The following is a 23,669-nucleotide window of genomic DNA, read 5'->3' as shown; positions in this document are numbered from 1 at the left end:
CGATTGAACGGCACACTCTGCCTGCTCACATTTTAAGTAATTTACCTAAAGCTGGTTTGTGAGGTTAAAACAGATGTTCCAGAGTGGAGTAATTGGAATGAGCCCTGGCCTGCTTAATTCAGTTTTGTGAAGTGCCTCACTGATTTCTAATTGGAAGCGCATAGGAAATACTGACTTTACGAAAGGAAAGGAATTCCCCAAGTAGGAGAAACTTCCCTATTTCACACATGAATGTTTATTTTTACAGGCCTGAAATAAAATGGAGTTAGTTTTATTGTTAAAGATTTTCTTGTAGGAAACATTTATTTTTATGATTTAAATGCTTTCCGCAGTTGAAGTTTTAGAGAACAGTAGTTTGTCAGGAGATTGCACGTGATTTTATTTGGAGTTCTAGAAAAAGCAAATTGAATTGAGTAATGCAACATGACTATTAGACTCTCCGATACTCTGACATTTTTGCAAAAATATAAAACCTTTAGCATTATTGCCATTCTTTCAAATTCGTGGAAAACAAAGATAATCTTAAGTAATTTTTGACTTTCTTTGTTTTTCTTTTCTTTCTGAATTTCTCTTTCCTTTCCTCCTATCTACATTTTTCCCTACCTTACTCTATCTTTTACGTTTTTGTTCTTTCATTTTCTTTCTTCTTTCCTTCCTTCCTTCCTTCATTTCTGACAAATGATATAAAGGCAAGAAAATCCCTCGAATCTTTAATAAAAAGCAATACTGACTCTTGCAACTATTTTAATGTCTTGGGAACCTACAATATATATGTTATCTTTCAGATTTAAAGATAGCTTCTCTTTCTTTAGCAAACGATATATTTGCAAATCAAAATAACTTCTAAATATAAGCACCCTGCTATAAGATGAATAAGTACTACTGAAATAATTTGTGCAAAACCAAACACTAATTTTGAATGGGCTTGTAGGAAACATAGCAATAGGGCATACTATTGAAAACCTAATTAAATTTATAGTGAGAACACTGGCAAGAGCCATAATGATTTGCGGAGATCTCTTGGAATGCCTGGGCAAAAAGCTCAGCATGAATGAAAAATGCCACAGAAAATGTTACAAAAGCAAACACACAAACCCCACCGCAGATTGAAGAAACTGTTGTCAGTCTAACAAGTAAAATAATGCACGAAATGAAAATGAAAGACAAGGTTAGGAAAGGAGAAAGGATAATAAAAATACCAAAGGATCACCAAAAAACTTTAAAAATTAGAACCATTAAGTGAATGTATCAATTTTTTACAGTAGTGTTACAAGCATAACATAGATAGTAATATGTTTAACAAAGTGTGCAGTATTTGTACACTTAACACTACAAAACATTGCAGTGACGATTGAAAACTCATGCAAATAGAGAGGTAAGCCACGCTCATTGATACGCAGTTGTCATTGAGACACTGAATATTGTTAAGGTATCTGGGAAGGCAGAATAGTGGCCCCCAGCGATGTCCATGCCCTAATCCCCAGAACCTGTCAATATATTACAAGGCTAAATAAAGAACTTTGCCTTGTAACTAAGCTAAGGATCATAAGCTGGAAAGATTTTCCTGGATTCTCTAGATGGGCCCAGTATAATCACATGGCCTTTAGAAACAGAGACTTGTTCTTGGCTGAGAGAGAGAGGGGGCGTGACTGTGGAAAAATGGCCAGAGACATGCAATATTGCTGCTTTGAAGATGGTGGAAGGGGAGGGGCCATTAACCAAGGAATGTGGGTGATTCCAAAACTGGAGAAGACAGAAACAAATTCTCCTTTATAACCAGAAGGGAACATGCTACCAGGGCCCTGGTGTCAGCCCAGTGATGCCTGTGTCAGACTTCTGACCTATGCATTTGTAAGACAATACATTTTTATTGTTTAAGCCACGAACCTTGTGGTGATTTGTTAAGGCATATCAAACTAATATAGTAGCTACCTGTTTAACAAAGTCCCAATTTAAAGCCTGACAGTCTTTTTTAAATAGAAATTGGAAAATTCGTCCTAAAAATTATGGAATGCAAAGTACATATAGTAGACAAAATGTTCTTGAAGGAATAAGACACAGAGTTTTTTCAAGACTTACTCTAAGTCTTTCACTTGTAAGATTTCAAAACTTGCTATAAGTCTATACACATAAAGTTGTTAGGTAATACGGAAGGATAGACCTACAGTAGATCAATGGAACCTAAATTATAGTGGCTACAAATGAACATAACAAGCCAATTGATTTCCTATGAAGGTCTCAAGGCAATTCAATAAGAAAAAATGGTCTTCTTCACAAATGCTGCTGAAAAACAAATGGTGCTGGACCATCCAGGCCTTTACCTGGCATTCACAAAAACTCACTTGAAATGGACCACAAATATAAAAGTTAAAATTATAAAGCTTTCAGAAGAAACTATAGTATAATACTATCATGAACTTTGAGTAGATAAAAATAGGTACAGATATTGCACTTAAACAAAAGAAAAGAAATAAAAGTGTTTTTCTGCTCATCAAAAGACATTTTTAAGAATATGGCTAGGCAAGCCATAGAATGGGAGGGAATACGTGTAACACTAAAGTAGAAAAATTAAAAGAAATTGAACTTACAGCTTAAGTTTACACTAGAATGGGCATGAAGTAGCACCTCCGCCCACCCACCCCAAGTAAGAGTTAAGAAAGAATATTAACTGCTCCTCTGTAAGGTTTGTGAAGCATTAACCATATCTCTCCCCCGCATATTTTGTAAGTTCTGTAAGCTCCTGTTTTTCTTGCTGTGCAACTGTAATTTCACATGATCGATAAGCATGAGTTGCAAGACGTGTTCCCCAAGATGTAAGCTGAGTCCTAAGAATGTCACCTGATAATTAACTGCTTGGTTCTTGCTTTCGTAAGCCAGCTTCCTGCATCATGTAATTCCCACCTCAAGGTGCATAAAAGGCATTCATTTTCTTTGTTTACTGCTCAGACTTTCAGGATGCATGTCCGCTGAGCCAGTGTACACCTAAAATATACCCTCCTGAACTCCACTTGATCTCTCCAGTCTCTACATATATCTGAAAAATGCCTCCAGATCGTATAAAAATGCAGATAGACTAATAATAGAAAGTTAAACAATGCAGTAATAAATGGACAAGAAATTTCTGAGTAGACAATTCACAAAAGATGGTCATTAAGCACATGAAAGCGTTCAATATCACTAGTCATCAGGGAAATGTAAATTAACCTACACTGAGATTGTACTTCAGTGTCTAACACTGTTTTACTATCACAATATCAGTGTTGGAGAGCATGTGGCAAAATTGCCAGTGAGGATAAAAACATAGTAAAACCACTTGGTAAACTTTTCTGACAATTTCTTATAAAGTTAAATATATACTTACCAGATTACCCAGAATTCTATTTTAGAATGTTCAAAAGAGAAAAATGAAAATCTACATTGACTAAAATGACATATGTCCATAGTAGCCTTATTCAAAGAGCCAGAAACAAATGGCTCAACTCTCAAGAAGAACGTGCTAAACACATTGTAATGTAGCTGTACAATGGACTACAGCTCAACAGTGAAGAGAGAAAGTGTCAGTGCATGCACAAGCATGGACGAATCTCAAGAACATTATGTTGGGCAAACATGTATATTTCTGTGTTTTATTGATGTGAAGTTTAAGAATAGACTAAACTAATCTGGGGTGCTATAAATCACACTGTGTTTTCTTGTATGGGATGAAGATTGACCACAGTGGGGCCAGAGGGAACTGTTGGTGATAAGAAATGTTCTGTATCTTATTTGTGGTGCTGATTACACAGGTACACACATTTGCCCAAGTTTTATAACTGTGCACCTATTATTGCCCATTTTATTGCCCTTAAATTACTTTATTGTTTAAAAAAAGAATATTTGTAGAAATACAGCTAAGACGACTTCAGTTTCCAGCACAACAATTGAGGTCTTTTAATTTTATGATTTGACTTCCGTTGTTTTGGCTCCTCTGGCCTAGGAAAAAATAGTACCTACCAACATTTATCAATTGACTATGAGCTACTTTGTATTACAGAAGCACACATTATTTCAGAACTTACTGTTCTCTATAAATCAAAAAGACATACAATGACCATTTTAAAATATTCGGAACAGAATCATAATTTTAAAAAATTACATTTTCTCTATCCCTATGCGAGACATAAAGAAAGTGGTGGTAATTTTCATTTGATGAAAATGTACAGCCTTTGAGGTTGCATAGCAACCTTAGATATCTATATTATAAAAGACAGGTTTGAAAAATAATGTTACCACTTACAAAGTTTGTAAGACATTAATAAAACAGGCTCGGTGGCTCATGCTTGTAATCTCAGCACTTTGGGAGACCAAGTCAGGCTGATCACTTGAGGTCATGAGTTCAAGACCAGCCTGGCCAACATGACAAAACCCCATCTCTATTAAAAATATACAAATTATCTAGGTGTGGTGGTGCAGGCTGGTAATACCAGCTACTCCAGAGGCTGAGAGACGAGAATCACTTGAACTCAGGAGAAGGAGGTTAAGTGAGCCGAGATGGTGCCACTGCACTCCAGCCTGCATGAAAAAGTGAGACGTCACAAAAAAAAAAAAAAAAAAAAAAAGAAGAGAGAGAGACAGAGAGATAGAGATTAATAAGACAAACATAGAATATGTAAATGGGAATATAAAACAGATAAAAGCCAAAGTGATAGGACTGTTAAACAAAAATACCATAGAAAGAAGCAGTAATACCTCATACCTCAAATTGGTTCTTGTAAGGATTAATGAAGTGAACCACGTTTTGGAAATACTGGTCAGAAAGATAGAGCGGGCATGCACACAGTGACTGATAGTGTGCCTGCAAAGGGAAACAGAACTACAAAAACAGCACAGCTATTAAAAAGGCAATACAAGAAAAAGCACAAAAAGAAGATATAACCAACAACATCATGCCAGCACATTTGGAAACTTAGACGAAACTGGCAAATCCCTAGAAGGTAATAACTTTAAAAAGTATTGTATAAAATCATACCAAGAAGAAATCCAGGAGAGTCCTGCTCCATTTGCAAAGCAATGTACCATTAAACCACAATAATCAATTCTTTACACCCAAGAATTTAATAACAAGTAAACGCCTGATAATAAAATTATTAAGTAGAACGTAGAGCAACAGAAAGCCTTGTTAGGAGTAAGAGTGTAAATCTGAGCAATCTCTTGGAGAAAAATATATTGGCACCATTTATCTCTTTGATGCTGTCCAAACTGATACCCCAGCAAATTCATTTCTAAGTACATATATCCTGGTGTATGTGTACACTAAGAGGTATAAATGAGACCACTTAGGGGAACATTGTTTATAAAAACAAATAAATGACTGCAGATGTCTTCAGTAATCACTGGGAGAAAGGTGGATCAATTGTGATATATTTGTACAATACAATTCCATGCAGCCAAGAAAAAGAATGAAACTTGGTTAAACTCATCAACTCTGATGACTCAAAAATGCAATGGTAAGCCATGAAAACAGGCACGGAAGAATCTATACAATAGGATTTCATTTCTATAAATGTCACAAACAAATGAAGCGATACGTTGCTTGGGGAGATTTCCATATGTGTGTGCTAAGCATATAGAGAAGATATTAATGGTTAACCCAAAAGTCATGGTAGTGGCCAACTCTGGGAAATAGAGAGGGGCATAGTTTTGGGGAGAAACTCACGAAGATATCATTTAAAAAAATGTTGAGTGCATATTTTTAGAAGTTGAGTACACTGAAATTTATTTCATTATTGCCCTTTCCAGAGCACATGTATATTATATATACCCTTTATATGTGCGATATATTGTAATAATTTTAAAAATTACATTAATTTCTCAAGTTACTTAACTCTTATAACTTGAGATTGCATTTTTCTAATGGTCCAGTGTGACTTTAGGTTCATACTGCCCACGCTGCTGTCACAGAGGAACAATACCAACAAGTTGGACTTCAATGAATTGTTCAATTAAAACAGAACAAAACACACCATACCATATAATTCCTCACATAAGGAGTATAGCTTAAGTACTTTCAGGTTATATTATGGCATATAGTCTACACTGTCCTTTTGTGCTTTGTTGGATTTTGCCTTTCATGTTTTAAAGTTTCAGGGTAGTGATTCATTCAATGTAACTTACTTTAAAATATATTTTTACTGTTATGTAACTAGTTTCTCATCCTACAAATACACATAATATAAACCTGGAAGTTTTAAAATGTCTTTTTCAAATCTTCAGTGATTAAATCCTTATTGGATAAATCATTTTTGTTCTGAATCCAGAAAGGGGTGCAGTAGTTTGAATATCTGACATCTTCACAAAAGGCGCTGGGAAAGGTACTTTCCTGGGACTGTCCCAGGAAGGACTTCTGAGTGGGAACGCTGATGCCGTCTCATTCCAGCTGCCAGTTGGACAGCACAGTGTATAACTTACTGATGAATCCTTAGCATCTGCCATGGTGGTTCCCATTTCAATTATCTTTAATATTTCAGGCAAACCTGGTGAAACTTCTTTTGATGCATCAGGCAAACCCACACCTTGTGAACTGTAATGAGGAGAAGCCGTCAGGTAGGTTAGGAGCATCCTGGGACCATTGAGCAGGTACTGTTTCCTTCCTTTCGTATCGGAGTATCCATCTGTCTTCAGCACAGCTACGAAGTGAGAGCAGGACAAGCCTGTGAAGCTGTGTAACACCCAGCCCAGTTCAAGCACACTTCATCATCGCCTATGCCCGGCTCCTTTCCAAGAGGCTATTCACAGTTTCATCTACACTGCACTGTTATACTTTGTTGTAATTTGCCTTTCATGTTTTAAACTTTCAGGATAGTGATTCATTCAGTGTAACTTACTTTAAAATACATTTTTACTGTTATTTAACTAGTATCTCATCCTACCAAATACATACTTATCCGTTAAGGTATTTTTGAAAAATAATAGCGTTATTATCTGTGCAGATACTTAAACTACAAGAAAAATACAGAGGCTGACATTCTCATGCAAATTTAAAACTTTGAAAATCTTGACTTAATGTTACTTATTTTTTAATAAAAATATTTTTGAAGATTTCTAAAATTATTTTAGTCACTGCCCTTTTGTATATTCATATACTTATTTAATAAATGGATGCTACATTAATTTTGTAGCTTTTAAAATTTAACAGAAAGTTACTAATCCTAATGATTTTTGCAATAGTAAAAAGAGTTCTGAATAATAAAGAGAAAAATCTAGCATAAGTAATGCCATATCAAGATTTTGAAGGCAGTAATTGATCTGAATAACTTACTGAATCTATTATTGCTCTTGCTATACCTCTGCTAACTTAAATGTACTTTACTTTTGAGATTTGTCATTTGGTATACTCATAGGAGTATGAATTTCTAATAGATCTCCAGTTAAAGCCAGAAGAAGGGATTTTTCTCTATTTGTTATTTATTGGAATTAAGTATCATTATTTAATGTTTATTACTTCATCTTCTCTGCTAAACTGCAGATTTGCCAAACCGAAATTTAAGACAGCTTAACAGTCACAAACTTGAGAGTCAAGCTAATATTACTTACAGTCTAGTAATTTTAACATTAACTATATTAGTATGCTAATGATAAATATCAAAAGAGCAAATAGAAATTTTTAGGTATTTTTTAAAAATATGTTTACTATGAATAAAAGTCACATCCTCTGTTAACTCTAATCTGGGTCTAACAGTAGCTCACATTTTTAAAGTCGTATTCCTGGCTTATTTCCCAGACAAAGGAGGATATGACTGACTTTTGACTGCATGGACTCCCATGGCATACTCTCACCATTTAGGTCTAGTGTCATTTCAAACAGATGTGCAGGCATGGCGGTTGACGATCTTAGGAATGGAGGCAATGAATGAACTTCCAGTCTAGATTCAGCACTGGTCATCTCAGGACAGTGCATGAGGACTCTCTCAGGCAACTTTTACCATATTGCTCATGCAAAGTCGACCAGCAACCTAGTGCCTTATTCATGGCCTACTGGCAATACGGGACACAGTGCTGGGCCCATAATAGATCCTCAGTAAAGATTTGCTAGTTGGATAAAAATACTTTTATCCCACGCAAAAAGCAAAGAGTTACAATGCAGTGAGAGGTTTCAACTAAAGCAGATATGCCAATAATCTAGGCAGCAAGAAGATAAAACTAGATAAAACCAGATACAAGAATAGAGCAGAGAACAGTAAACCAGAAACCTATGCAAAAACTGAGCAAATGAAAGTCGTCATCAGTATTATAGTATATTACTGTTATTTTATGTTTCTTGAATTTGGAATGGATTCATAAAAAAATATCAGGGGAGGGAAACAATTTGTTAGGTGTGACAGAAATTTAATTTCCCAAAGTAAGAAAGGTGAACACTCACCTACTTTTTACATGTATATAATATAATCTGAGGCAAATAATGATAAAATCTTTACGTAATATCTTCTTGTGGCAGCTACATTACTGTAACCAGCCCAGAAGGCCACATAGCTCTCATTTATAGACATAGGTGGTCACACAGCCTGGTCCTGATGATCGAGAAGAAGCAGCTGCCTCCAGTAGGTTCTTAATTGATATGAATGTTGATTTTTTCCTCATGATCTATATCAGTTTCTAGATCAGTAATTGTTGTTAGTATAAACTTGATTGATACATATAAATGTTGCTGCCCAAATACGTTGCTGCCCAAACAGCAATATGTATGTTGCTACCCAAATGTGTTGAGATGTTACTGTTATGTGTAATTTGTAAGGAAGTATATTTATTTATTTATATTTGCAAATGATAAAGGTAAAAATATTATGGCTAGAGGGCAGACCCCTTGTTTAAATAATACAACTGAGTATTTACTTGTACAACTACCCATTTAGTAGAATGTTTATAGAAAGCCAGTTACATGCTTTATAATCCAGTCAGTGGGAAAGTGTAACTCTTTCTGTAATTTTGGTTCAAAATCCCCAAGGTGCAGGACAAGTTTTACTGAGAATGAAATGACATTAAGTTTTTGCAAGCTTATTCTCAATGACTTTTTATTTTACATATCACCATCCAGTGTATACTATTTTCATATTTTGTTTCATTTATAATTAAATATGTCACTGATGTAAAACAAAATAGTGTTTTAAAATGACAGTACTTCAATTTTGTCCCAGCCATAAACTTTTAAGGTTTTTTGTTTTGATTCATACATTGATAAATTTTTACCATTTTAAGCATATCGGAATTATTGAAAGTAAATAGATTTATGTACTATCACCACCCATCACTTTTCTGATTTTCTTATTTTTTTCTTGTAGATATTGCTGCATCTGAGTTTATTGAGGAAATGCTGCTGAAAGCCGAAATTGCCTGGGAAGAAAAAATGAAAGAGCCTTTATCTGTTTCTACCTTAGCACAAGAAGAGCCCTATGAAGAGATCATCCATGACCTCCCCGTGCTGTCGAGTAAGCTGTAAGTGTCTTCCTGCTCATTCTCATTTGCCATCTTCTCTACCTGCCGGTCATTTCAGAGCCAATATTAAGTCTGACTCTCAGCAAAAACGAATTAGAACAATTAAAATGGTTTATCAATGTATGTACCAAAGAACATTTGTTTACAATGATTAGTTAAACATAATTTTATACAAACCCTCTGATTTAAAAACAATGTTATTATATCAGTTATGAAATCAATTTCATGTACCATGAGACCAAATAATATTTTAAACACATTCCAAGATTTTAGCTAAACCGATAATGAGGTTTCCAATGACTATCATTATGGCTAACTTTCCTGAAAGAGAAAATACTGATATGTGTTTTTTTCTCTCATAAGCATAAAACAAATTATTTATTGTTGTGCATGTTATCTCCTAAAATAACCTTACCTTTGCATTGAAAATATCAAATGGATCGACATCATTTTCAAGGTCGAAACGTGACACAAAGTGTGAATAACAAATAACATTCGAATTAATGTTAAATTTATTGAAGAATAGGTGTTCATTTAACTCATAAAATGATGCTTATGTTTCCGGAGTTTTTCTTTGCCAGCATATGGACATATAAACACAGGTTTTATGTATATAACTTAGGTATGCTTACATATTCATTCATTTTTAAATATTTGTTCGGAATCTACTGACTGTGGTGCTTGGAATATATAACAAAACAGATAGCAAACATTGTCAGGTAGAGATGGACTGTGAGTATCTAAATCAATAAGTAAATCTCTATGAATAAATAACATTGCATGTAATCTATGGGACCTTGTTTAAAAGTCTGTGACATCATTTTAAAGACCTTCAAAAACAGCAACTGGGTAAAGCAATTGTGTATTCAGAGCAATATTATAAAAAATTGATAGCACCTATAAAATTACTGAAAGATAAATTATTAAACATTGGAAAGCTTGTTACCTCCAGAATGCTACTGCTAAAATATGCATTAAAATAAGTAAGACAAAGATGGAAAGCTTTATGAAGGGTTTTAACATGATATAAAAGTTCATTTAAAACCATAGAAATACCCATGGTGAAAATGTACAAAAAGCAAATATATGAAAATCTGGATATTCTAATGCAACCCCTCTAAAACAGATCTCTATGAATTTATATATTCATATTCTTCAGAGGTGGTGGTGTGGTTACTGGAAAGAGCTTTGCGTTATGACTAATACTTAGTCTGAATAAATAGTTAAAGACGTTGATGCCCGACTTTCAAAAACGAATAGAACAAGCAGACAAAATATCAACAAGGGAATAGAAGACTTAAATAACACTATAAACCAATCGGATCTAACAGACACAATTAGAGCACTTCATCCAGAAATTGTGGAATACATATTCTTTTCAATTGTGCATGGACCATTCTTTTCCAAAATCAGAAATGAAAGGAATATTACTCCTGAATTTACAGAAACAAAAATAATTAGAAGGAAATACTATTAACAGTTGTGCACCAAAATATTAGATAACCTAGATGAAATTGACAAACTCCAAGAAAACACCAAGAAGCAGAACTAAAGAAAAAAAGAGAACATTGGAATAGACCTACAGCAAGTAAAGATATTGAGTTAGTCATCAAAAACTTCTCACAAAGAAAAGCTAATGTCCACATGGCTTCAAGGTTGAATTCTTCCAATTGTTTAAAGAATTTACACCAATTCATCACAAACACTTTCAAAAACAGAAGAGCAGGGAATTGTTCTTGACTCATTCTATCAGGTCAGAATTACCCAGGTACAAAAATCAAATAAAAATGTCAGATGAAAAGAAAACAACAACCTTATGAATATAGCTTTAAGACACCTAAATAAAACACCAGCAAATCAAGTTCAGCCACATATAAAAAGGATTTCACAATATGTCTTTGTGACATTTATGACAAGAAAGCAAGGCTGAGCATTCAAAAATCAGAAAATATGGTATATCATGTTAATAGAATAAAGAACAAAATCAAATGATTATCTCAACATATGCAGAAAAAGCATTTGACAAAGCCCAACACCCTTTTATGAGAAAAAAGTAAATAAACTAAGAATGGCTGGAAATTTTCTCAACCTGATAAAGGGCAAGCCCCAAAAAATAAAAAAAGGAAACAAAACAAAAGCAAAACAGAGCTAACGCTGTACTCAATGGTAACAGATCACTTACCGCATAAGATGAGGACAAAGGCAAGAGTGTCTGCTGTCACCAGCTCTGTTCAACATTGTATTGGTGGTTTTCGCTAGAGCAACCTAGCAAGAAAATAAATAAATAAATAAAAAGTATCCAAACTGGAAATGAAGAAGTCAAACTATCTCTATGTTCAGATGACATAATCTTGTATGTAGAAAATTCTAAGGAATTTACAACAAAATCCTATTTGACCTAAGAATATAGTTCAGGAGGATGGCAATACCCGTGATCAAGACACAGAAACAATCTATACTTCTATACACAGCGATTCGTAATTCAAAAATGAGATTAAAAACATACTTACTCAGTAGGGGAGGAAAAAAGGAAAAATTAAAAAAACAATTTAGTTTACAACAACATAAGAAAAACAAAATACCTACAAGAAAATTTAAGAAAAGAACTGCAAATTTTTACACTGAAAACTACAAAACATCAGTGAAAGAAGTTAAAGAGCCTAAATATATGGAAAGAAATATTACATTCATGGATTGGAAGACTTAATATTGATAACACAATCTCTATAAAAAATCAGATGACTTTTTGAAAAAGTTGATAGGCCGATTTTTAAAATCACATAACAATTCAAGGACCCAGAATTCTGAAAATGGTAATGGGCAAAATGAACAAAGTTGGAGAACTCACACAACCCTATTTCAAAACTTACTTAAAATCTATAATAACTAAGACATTGTGATCCTGGCATAGGATATAAATCAACAGAATAGAACTGAGAATCCAAAAAGAACCCCTTACATTTCTGGTTAACATATTTTTGCAAAGAATACCAAGATGATTCTATGGGAAAGAATAGCCTTTTACGATAAACAGCACTGAGACAACTGGATATCCACATGCAAAATAATGAGTTGGACCTGTACTTTATAACATACATAAAAATTAACTCAAAATAGATCATTGACCTAAGGTAAGGGATAAAACTATAAAACTCTCTTTAAAAAATATAAGTCTGTCTGACCTTAGATGAGGCAATGGTTTCTTAGATATGACACCGAAAGATAAGCAAGAAAAGCAAAAATAGATAAACTCAAGATTTTAGTGGTTTCAAAGACAGTAATAAGAAAGTGAAAAAAAAAAAAAACAGTGGGAGAAAATTTCTTCAGTGGTATATCTAAAAAAATGTAAAGGAATGGCTACAACTCAAAGACAACTCCCTTAAAAATGGGCAATGCATTTGAATATATGTTTCTTCAAGGAAGATACAATCATAGCCCATAAGCACACACAAAAATCCTTCACATTATTTATCAGGAAAATCCAAATGGAAACCACCATGAGATACCACTTTATACTTCCTAGAATGGCCATTAATAAAGAACAACAAAATAAAGGCAAATTGGTGTTGGCAAGGATGTGGAGGAACTGTCACTCTCGTACGGTGGTAGTGGGAATGTCAAATGGTGAGGCGGTAATGAAAAAATATTTGGCAGTTCTCGGAAAGTTAAACATAGATTTACCGCATGGCCCATAAATTCTTCTCCTAGGTACATTGTTTATCTCCCAGATAATGAAAATACATGTCTACACAAAAACCTATACATAAATATTCATAGGAGTTTTATGTATAAGAGCAATAAAAAATGGAGGAACAACTGTCCATGTCTTCACCATGTATTCCGTCATCTGAATCATGGCTGCTCACTTTTCTTCATCAGTTTTAATCCCAACTTCCTCTTCCTTTGCATTTTCCAGGTGATTTGTTTCTTTCCCTTTTTCCCAGAATATATTTTGCTACAATTGCAAGAAAGAATGGAATAGTTAATTTTTTTTTTTCTGTTATCTCAGGATACAAGTCAAATATCTGCTTTACAATAAACTCACATTTATTGTTTTGGTGAGCATTTTGTGCAGTACATCATGATTTAGTAAGGTTAAGGACATCACTTCCACTATGCCCTGCTGTCAATAAACACTGCCTGTCTTTATATATTTGATGAACTGGAAATTCCTATGCTATTGGGTTATCCCATATTTCACATTTTCTTTTTTTTTTTTGAGACGGAGTCTGGCTCTATCTCCTAGGCTGGAGTGCAGTGGCCGGATCTCAGCTCACTGCAAGCTCCGCCTCCCGGGTGCCCGCCATTCTCCTGCCTCAGCCTCCCGGGTAGCTGGGATTGCAGTCGCCCGCCACCTCACCCGGCTAGTTTTTTGTATTTTTTGGTAGAGATGGGGTTTCACCATGTTAGCCAGGATGGTCTCGATCTGCTGACCTCGTGATCCGCCCGTCTCGGCCTCCCAAAGTGCTGGGATTACAGGCTTGAGCCACCGCGCCTGGCCTATTTCACGTTTTCTAAAGTGTCTCCTATCCAATCATCATTCCTACGTTTTCCCCATGTTGCCTGACTTTCAACTGCATGTCTAAAAATGCACAGCTTTAATTCCAAAGACCCTTCCACCTGTAACATTCTGTATCTGTAAGGCCAGATCCCTGTAGGCCTGCTTTGTCTTCTTTCCATACTCGACTGCTCTTCACTCTGCTCCTCTGTTACTTCTGACGGGGCGCCTCCTCTCTGTGTTGCCTTTCTGTCCTTAGATGTATTCAAGTGCCTCGCTTGCTGTTATTGCCACTGATGAAACAACTGCTGCTGAATATGCCCTTTGGTGTCTGAGCATGGATGTGCTCACCTAGGGTTGTAATCACTGAGCAGTTTGGATATGTGCCAACTTGCATTTCTAATATTCTAGTTCATGGAGCCCTTGGGGAAAAGCCCATAGAAATTCTGCATGTTGCCTAAGTGGAGTAGTTCATTGATGAAAGGGGGTTTTTAACTTAATTTATTTTTAATAATAGCAACAACAATTTTGACAACCGATATTTTTTACTGCAGTTACCAGGTGTTGAATCTTGAGCAAACTTGTGTGGGTAATTTCATTTAATTCTCATAACAACACCTGGATGCATGTCCTTTTACTTAACCGTTTGATACACACCTAGCTGAGGCTGGGAGCTTCAAGAACATGACTCATGCCACACATGTGCTAAATCTGTTATTGTTTCAGTGAGGAGGTATTTTTATTTGTAATTCCAAAGCTTATCGTTTGGCTGTAGAAAGGAAATTGATAGCACCTAAACTCCCTCTCTGAGTGTTCCTGGTGGAGCCTGGTGGTGTGGCGCTTATGGGCAGAGACTCCAGAGCCAGTACCCAGCTTCAGATCCTGGCTCTGCTGTTTACTGGCTCTATGACCTTGAACAATTCACTCAACCGCTCTGTGACATTTTTACTCAAGTGCAAAATGTAGGTGTTGTTTTGTAAAGAATCTGGCTGATTTTTGTCGTTGGTTTCTGGGAGGGAACCAAATCCTTGGAATTTCCCACGGAATAAGAGTGTCTTTGTTACTCTTGAGCCCCTTGGATCACATCTGAGTTTATCCTACCAGGTGAGATGACTCAGGGTAAGGGTCTAGTCATGCCAGAAAAAACAACAGTGTGATTAAAGACCAATCATGTGATTAAAACCAGCCCAACCTCCAGGAGGGGCAGGACAGGCTCGAGATGGGAGTTCAAACATGCGGCCAATGATGGCATCACTGACGCCTATGCAATGAGACACCAGTAAAAACTGTGGACATTGAAGCTCCATGGAGACTCCGATTTGGTGAGCACATCGGTAGGCTGGAGTTTGATGTGCCCTGCATCCTTGGGGAGGGGTCTCAGAAGCTCTGCATTTGGGACCCTCTCAGACCTTTTCATATTTTTTGTTTGCCAGGATTGTCCTAATTTGTATCCTTTATAATAAAGCTGTATTAGTACTTTGCTGAGTTTTGTGAGCCATTCTAGTAGATTGTGAAACCTGGGGGGCTTGTGAGAATCCCAAAATTTGTAGCTGGTTGCTCAAAAGTTCAAGTGACCTAGGGACCCCCAGACTTTTGGCTGGAATCTAAAATGGGGGCAGTCTTGCTGAGGACTGTGCCCTTAACCTGTAGGCCCTTGGCGGTTAGCATAATTGTACTGCAAGACATCAGAGTTTGATGATGATAGTAATCATAACTATATCATAGGGTTTTTCTTCATAACTGAGTTACTGCTCTAAAGCATTTAGAGCAATATCTGCCTCATTGTAAGTACTAAATAACTACTTAAGAAATGACCAGAAAAAGATGTTCCTCACTTATCTTTGAACTGTCAGCAAAAGCATCTAAAGAAGAAAGGCCTTGTAGCTATAGGCTGAGACAAAAATAGTGGTAGGCCTTCCACTGGGTGCTTTTAAGCTGATTATAACCATATGGAGAAAATCTTATTTTCTAAGCCGCTGGAAAGAAAATCCAGTATCAGTAAAGACCAGCTTTGATTGGATGTGAATCCTCTGATGAAGTTGTGTGGGGGCTGGGTCTCCAGAGATTCTGAGTCATCTGTCACCTGGGATAGAGAGGAAATGCCGCTTTCCTAGGGATGAGGAAAGACTATGAGGCGGGGACCTGAGCAGGACCGAGGGCCACAGGAAAAGGGACTTCTTGGAGTTGCTCCCAGGGTGACTTCAGCCAAGTGGCTGCTGGGGAGGAGAAATACCCCATGGGGATATTTGAATGAAACAATATGTAATGCAGTATGCCCCTTTTGACCTTAGTAAACGGGTAAGACTCACAATAGATTTGGAGGAAGGTCTTAAATATGTCAGATATTAATATTAATCTTTGGATCTTTATCTTATTTCATAGAAGCAGAAAAAAACAAAAGGTTCATGAATTTTCTACAGTGAACAATTTATGTAGCTGTGTTTCTAGGATTAGCATTGAGAACTGTCTATTCAGTCCATTATTTTAAGTGCCAAAATAACCAAATCACATATGCCGTATCTTTACATCTGTTTCTGTTAGTAATAATATTTTTATTGCAAATTCAAATGTAGCTGGACCTGTTTCCCATGTCTGGTGCCTTCACAGTGTCTTGAAATGGTGGAAGAGGGGCGCAGTGATCTGGGGACAGTTTTGTCCAGGCTTTAATCCTCCTGAGGGTTCCACCCTCATGACTTAGTTACTTCCTAAAGTTCTACTTCTTAATGCTATCACTTTGAGGATTAGGTTTCAATATATAAATGTAGGGGCCACACAAACTTTCAGACCGTACCAGCCACTGTCCTGGCCACTAAAACACATGCAGAAATCTACCAGGCATGGAGTTGACAGGTAAAATGCAAGAAATGCAGCTAAATTTGAATTTGCAATAACAAATTTATTATTCATAATTGTCAAAGATTTTTTATTTGCTAAATCTAGCTAGTGTTTAACTAACAGGATAGGGCTGCAAGGAATGTTGTTAATCTCTTGATTAAAAAGGACAGATTTCTCTGGTAAGCATACTTGTTTCTTTTCTTCTGTTGCCTTCCTTCTTGGCATGGAAGTGCGTGACCTGGTAATGCCAAATAATCTTGCAACCAAAAAATGAAAGTTACTTTCTTTTTTTCAGACAGAGTTTCATTCTTGTTGCCCAGGCTGCAATGCTATGGCACAATCTTGGCTCACTGCAACCTCTGCTTCCCGGTTTAAAGCGATTCTCCTGCCTCACCCTCCCAAGTAGCTGGGATTACAGGCGCCCACCACCGCACCCAGCTAATTTTTGTATTTTTACTAAAGATGGGATTTCACTACCTTGGCCAGGCTGGTCTCGAACTCCTGACCTCAGGTGATCCACCCACCTTGGCATTTCAAAGTGCTGGGATTACAGGCGTGAGTCCCCATGCCAGGCTGAAAGTTACTTTCTAACAACAGAGCAGGAAGCTAGAACAAATCAAAGCCCCAGAAGATCTGGAGAAAGTTACCATCCCTGGGCTTCCTATTTCTGCTTTTCTTGTTATGTGAGAAAAATCAATGTCCATTTCTTTAAGATACTATGCTTAGTTTCTGATGTGGGCAGCCTAAAGGAATATTGACTCGTGCTATAGCTGTTGTAACCTTGGAGTATCATGCCCTTGGGGTATCTTGCTTCTTGTGCCAAAGTTTTAGAACTCCAAAGATTTGGAAGTTGTGCAAATGATACTACGTTGACTTTCCAGTGTGTTTCAATGTTCCATATGGATTTTTTTTTTTTTTTTTTTTTTTGAGACAGAGTCTCACTCTGTTGCCCAGGCTGAAGTGCAATGGTACAATCTCGGCTCACTGCAACCTCCGCCTCCTGGGCTCAAGCAATTCTCCTGCCTCAGCCTCCTGAGTAGCTGCGATTGTAAGTGTGCATCACGGTGCCCAGCTAGTTTTTCTGTTTTTAGTAGAGACGAGGTTTCACCGTGTTGGCCAGGCTGGTCTTGAACTCCTGACTTCAGGTGATCCACCCACCTCGGCCTCCCAAAGTGCTGGGATTACAGGCGTGAGCCACTCTGCCGGGCCCCGTATGGATTTGTATGTCCTGAACACCTCTTTTTCACAAGCAGAAATTTCTCATAACTAGAGTGGCCATATGTGCCCATTTGGTCCAGTCTGGTTTCTTCTTGTTTCGCCAGCATGATGATGAATAAAGCCCTCTTTCAGTATTAAAATGTCCCAGTTGTCACCTTCAGTTCTACTTTTGCAGAATCAGAAAACTGTGGCATAAAATTTCTTGTGTGGTTTCGCTTCATATTAATATATTAAAGAATATTAATTGAAGGGGTGGCCTGCCCCCTCCACACCTGTGGGCGTTTCTCGTTAGGTGGAACGAGAGACTTGAGAAAAGAAATGAGACACAGAGACAAAGTATAGAGAAAGAAAAAGTGGGCCCGGGGGACGGGCGCTCAGCATACAGAGGACCCACCGCCGGCACCGGTCTCTGAGTTCCCTCAATATTTATTGATCATTATCTTTACCATCTTAGAAAAAGGGAAGTGGCAGGATAATAGGATCATCGTAGGGAGAAGGTCAGCAGTAAGACATATGAATAAAGATCTCTGTGACATAAATAAGTTTAAGGAAAAGTGCTGTGCTTGATATGCATATGCAAACATCTCCATAAACCTTTTTAGTGCATAAAGAGCAGCATTGCCACTAGCGCGTCCCACCTTCAGCCCTAAGGCGGTTTTCTCCTTTCTCAGTAAACAGAACATACAATCGGATTTTACACAGGGACGGGCAGGAGACAGATGCTTTTCTCTATCTCAACTGCCAAGAGGCCTTCTTTCCTCTTATACTAGTCCTCCTCAGCACAGACCCTTCACGGGTGTCAGGCTGGGGGACGATCAGGTCTTTCCCTTCCCACGAGGCCATATTTCAGTCTATCACATGGGGAGAAACCTTGGACAATACCTAGCTTTCCTAGGCAGAGGTCCCTGCGACCTTTGGCAGTGTACGTGTCCCTGGGTACTTGAGATTAAGAGAATGGTGATGACTTTTCACAAGCATGCTGCCTTCAGGCACTTGTTTAACAAAGCACACCCTGCACAGCCCAAAATCCGTTAAACCTTGAGTCACCACAGCACATGTCTCTTGCAAGGACAAGGCTGGGGGTAGGGTCACAGATTAACAGCATCTTAAATACAGAACAAAATCGAGTCTCTTATGTCTACTTCTTTCTATATAGACACAGTAACAGCCTGGTCTCTTTCTTTTCCCCACAGTTAATGCATAGTATTTAAGCAATTTAAGCAATAATACATCATATTTGTATATTGTCTTTTAGATTACAAATAACTTTTGTATCAAATAACTCATTTGATATGTATTTATAATTTTTTATTTAGTAATCTATAAAACATCAAGCCTTTTTAATCACATATTACAACTACGTTGTTAAATTCTACAGAATGTGTTTACAAAGTATTGATAAACCTGTCAATGAGTTCCCTAATTATTTTCTCTTAGGTATTCTGAAGTCCAGTAGTGCACAAAGAGAAATGTCATCGAATACAGGGACAGAATGATCCGTTCAGGGAGCATTCCTAGCAAAGCTAACACTTGAAACTTCCAGAATCTTCCTTCATATATACATAAAAGTACTAAATTATACTTAATTTACAGATTTTCCCTTAAACGAGCTGTTAAAATTTTTTTGCATATGCAAAAAATATATATATTTTAATATATATTTTGCAACAGAAATATATATGCAACAGATATATATCTGTTGAGAGCTATCAAGATTAATATGTCTGAAAAACAATACAAACTCCAGTTCAGCCAATGACACATTGAAAGTTCTATTTGCTTTTTAGACATAGGTAATATTTTACCATAATGGTCTTTATATTATAAAAAGAAATTCTTACAAAAATTAATTTTTAGAAGGACCAAATATGCAGCAATTAATTCAAATCTCTTCAAGAGCTCTTTCGTTTAATATTAATCTTTAGATCTTTACAGAAGCAGAAAAAAACCAAAAATTTAATTGAATTTTCTACGGTGAACAATTTATGTAGCTACGTTTGTAGGAGTAACATTTAGAACTGTCTATTCAGTCAGTTATTTTAAGCACCAAAATAACCAAGTCACATATGCCATATCTTTACATCTGTTTGTGTTATTTTTGTGTGTGTGTTATTGTTGTTGGCCTGGTGTATCTCAATATATTCAATTGTTTTTCATCTCTATGGTTTTCTAAAATTACTTTAGTTACAATGGGTGATAATTGTTGCCTTTGTTGGTTTCATTTTATTACATTCCTGTTTCCATTTTCAGAAATAAAATCCTATTTCCTATAGGCACATTTTCTCTGCATGAAGTTACTTTTACGTTTGTCAAGATAAGTAAGTCTGGCATAAATCCAGTAGAGTTCAGAAATTGGTTGTCTGCTGGTATATTCTCATCTAATTTTTTTTCACAGTCAGAGTTAAATCTGTCTCTACTGTATTAATCTAAGCTATCCTTGGATGGTACTGAATTTCTTTTTTTAAATGTTTATGGGATCTGTCTTACCCGTAGAAAATATACTGTCTCATTTCTTTTTTTCTCACCAAATAAAACTTCTATTACTAATAATTTCTTTTTTATAATCAGAATAAGAATTTCTTGTTGAAGAAAATTTGGACTGCAGAAAAACATATAGAAGCATGAAAAAAAATCACTCATTTGCTTCAAAGAAAAGTTGTACCAGAGAAGTTATACAGGAAGGAAAGACTTTACTAAAAACTATTGCACTAAGGGAGAATGATTGAACTCAACTCAACTGAACAAAAAGTGGGAGAGTTTCTAAGTGCTGGGGTGAGCTAGCGGGAAAGTACTGTAACACTTTAGGTAGAGTTTGGTCAAGGTGACTAAGCCATGGGCATTTGCTAATGGTTGTTTATCAAAGTTAGGCTCCTGTGCTCCGCAAAAACTATGTGGGCTATGTTCTTCCCTGTTTAGACTTCAAAGGGATGACTCCCAGGTCATAAAGACATCCCTGGGTTGTAAAACTGGCCAGAGGCTGGGAGAAGATACACATCTCAAAGAGGGAGAGAAAATACTTGCAGTTCAGTTTTCTAAAGTCATTGCTCCAAGAAAAGGGAGTTCAGAGGATTAGAGATAGTCCAAAATCTGGCTGAGAGAAGAAGGTTAAGGCCTTCTGGGTCAGTACTCCACCTTCTTGATGAAACTACTATTAACTTGGAATTTTTCCTTTTACCCTTTTTATGTTTCCTCTTTTATTCAGTCTTGCACTTGTATATGTATATATATATATATATATATATACATATGCACACACACACACACACACAAACACACATATATAAATATAATTACATCTTAATTTTAAATATAATCTGATAAATATTTTTCCAATCAATAAACATCTAATGAGTATTAAGAAAATACCAATGATTAAAATTTTTTTAACAAATAACATTTTATTATATGTGTCATTAAATTCTACAAATACATAGTAAGCGAAAATTTAAATATATCGAAGTCAAATTGTCTGAATGCTATTATTAATCACAATGATTATAGATAAAATATTTTATTTTAAAAGAAAGATCCCTAAACAATTGTTCTATGGAAATTTAAAATATTGTATGCCATCAGCTTAGGTATACAATTTGCACTTTTCTTGTAGAAAATAAGTGCATGACTAATTAATATGCTGCCTTTCAAAACAATTGTATTACTTAGAATTGGTTTTTTTCTTATATGAATGAAAGAGTGATATGGTTTAGATGTGTCCCCACCCAAATCTCATCTTGAATTATAGTTCCCATAATCCCCACATGTCCTGGGAGAGACCTGGTGGGAGGTAATTGAATAATGAGGGCAGATTCCCCCATGGCTGTTCTCTTGATAGTGAACTTGTTCTCACAAAATCTGATGGTTTTATAAGCATCTGGCATTTCCCCTGCTGACACTCATTCTCTCTCCTGTCAACTTGTGAAGAGATGCCTTCTGCAATTATTGTAATTTTCCTGAGGCCTCCTCAGTCATGTGGAACTGTGACTCAATTAAACCTCTTTCCTTTATAAATTACTTAGTCTCAGGTATGTCCTTGTAGCAGCATGAGAACAGACTAATACGGGAAATATGTACTGGGAGTGGGGTGCTGCTGTAAAGATGCCCGAAAGTATGGAAGCAATTTTGGAACTGGTTAACAGGCAGAGGCTGGAACAGTTTGAAGGGCTGAGAAGAAAACAGGAAGATGTGGGAACATTTGGAACTTCTGAGAGACTTGTTGAATAGCTTTGACCAAAATGCTGATAGTGATATGGACGATGAAATCCAGGCTGAGGTGGTCTCAGATAGAGATGAGGAACTTGCAGGGAACTGGAGCAAAGGTGACACTTGCTATGCTTTAGCAAAGAGACTGGCAGAATTTTGCCACTGCCCTAGAGATCTGTGAAACTTTGAACTTGAGTGAGAGAGATGATTTAGGGTATCCGGCAGAATAAATTTCTAAGCAGCAAAGTGTTCAAAAGGAAACAGAGCATAAATTTTGGAAAATTTGCAGCCTGATGATGCAGTAGAAAAGAAAAACCCATTTATTAGGAAAAGAATTCAAGACTGCTGCCAAAATTTGCATAAGTAACAAGGAGCCAAGTGTTAATCACCAAGACAGTGGGGACGATGTCTCCAGGGCATGTCAGAGACCTTCACAGCAGCCCCTCATCACAGGCAAGGAAGTCTGAGAGGCAAGAATGGTTTTGTGGGCTGAGCCCAGGACCTCACTGCTATGTGCTGCCGAGGGACTTGGTGTCCTGCACCCCAACAACTTCAGCCTCAGCTGCAGCTCAAAGGGGCCAAAGGATAGCTCAGGCCTTGCTTCAGAGGGTGCAAACCCCAAGCCTTGGTGGAATACTTGTGTTGGGCCTGTGGGTGCTCAGAAGTCAAGAATTGAGATTTGGGAAACTTAGCCTAGACTTCAGAGAATGTATGGAAACATCTGGATTTCTAGGCAGAAGTTCGCTGCAGGAGCAGAGCCCTCATTGGGAGAACCCCTGCTAGGGCACAGCGGAAGGGAAATGTGGCGTTGGAGCCTCCACGCAGAGTCCGCACTTGGGCACTGCTTAATGGAGCTGTGAGACGTGGGCCATGTTCCTCCAGACCCCAGAATGGTAGAACCACTGAAGGCTTGCACCATGCACCTGGAAAAGCTGCAGACCCTCAATGCCAGCCCATGAAAGCAGCCAGGTGCAGGGCCATACCCAGCAAAGCCACAGGGACAGAGCTACCCAAGGCCGTGGGAGCCCACCTCTTGTATCGGTGTAACCTGAATGTGAGACATGGAGCAAAGGAGAATCATTATGGAATGTTAAGGTTTAATGACTGCCTTATTGTATTTTGGACTTGCATGGGGCCTGTACCCCTTGGTTTTGGCAAATTTCTCCCATTTGGAATGGGATTATTTAGCCAAAGCCTGTACCCCTAGTGTATCTAGGAGGTAAGTAACTTGCTTTCAGTTTTATAGGCTCATAGACGATAGGGACTTGCCTTGACTCAGATGAGACTTTGGACTTGGACTTTTGCGTTAATGCTGGAATGAGTCAACACTTTGGGGGACTGTTGGAAAGGCGTGATGTTTGAAATGTGAGGACATGAGATTTGGGAGGGGCCGGGCAGAATGATATGGTTTGCCTGTGTCACCACCCAAATCCCATCTTGAATTGCAGTT

General features: G+C 37.1%; 1 protein-coding gene across 2 annotated transcripts in view; it reads left to right on the top strand.

Moving 5' to 3' along the window:
• The window catches only part of MYO16 (myosin XVI), a 626,143-nt gene that overhangs the window by 217,926 nt on the left and 384,548 nt on the right, over positions 1 to 23,669 (top strand). For both annotated transcript variants that reach the window (XM_023217640.2, XM_023217641.2), the window contains exons 8-9: positions 6,507 to 6,582; positions 9,315 to 9,468. In XM_023217640.2, the coding sequence (XP_023073408.1) occupies positions 6,507 to 6,582; positions 9,315 to 9,468 (230 nt within the window). The remainder of the gene's footprint in view (positions 1 to 6,506; positions 6,583 to 9,314; positions 9,469 to 23,669) is intronic.

The sequence above is a fragment of the Piliocolobus tephrosceles genome, chromosome X, assembly GCF_002776525.5.
Source record: "Piliocolobus tephrosceles isolate RC106 chromosome X, ASM277652v3, whole genome shotgun sequence".
Taxonomy (NCBI): Eukaryota; Metazoa; Chordata; class Mammalia; order Primates; family Cercopithecidae; genus Piliocolobus; species Piliocolobus tephrosceles.
The sequence above is the reverse complement of the archived record's forward strand: the minus strand, read 5'-3'. Positions and strand labels throughout refer to the sequence as shown.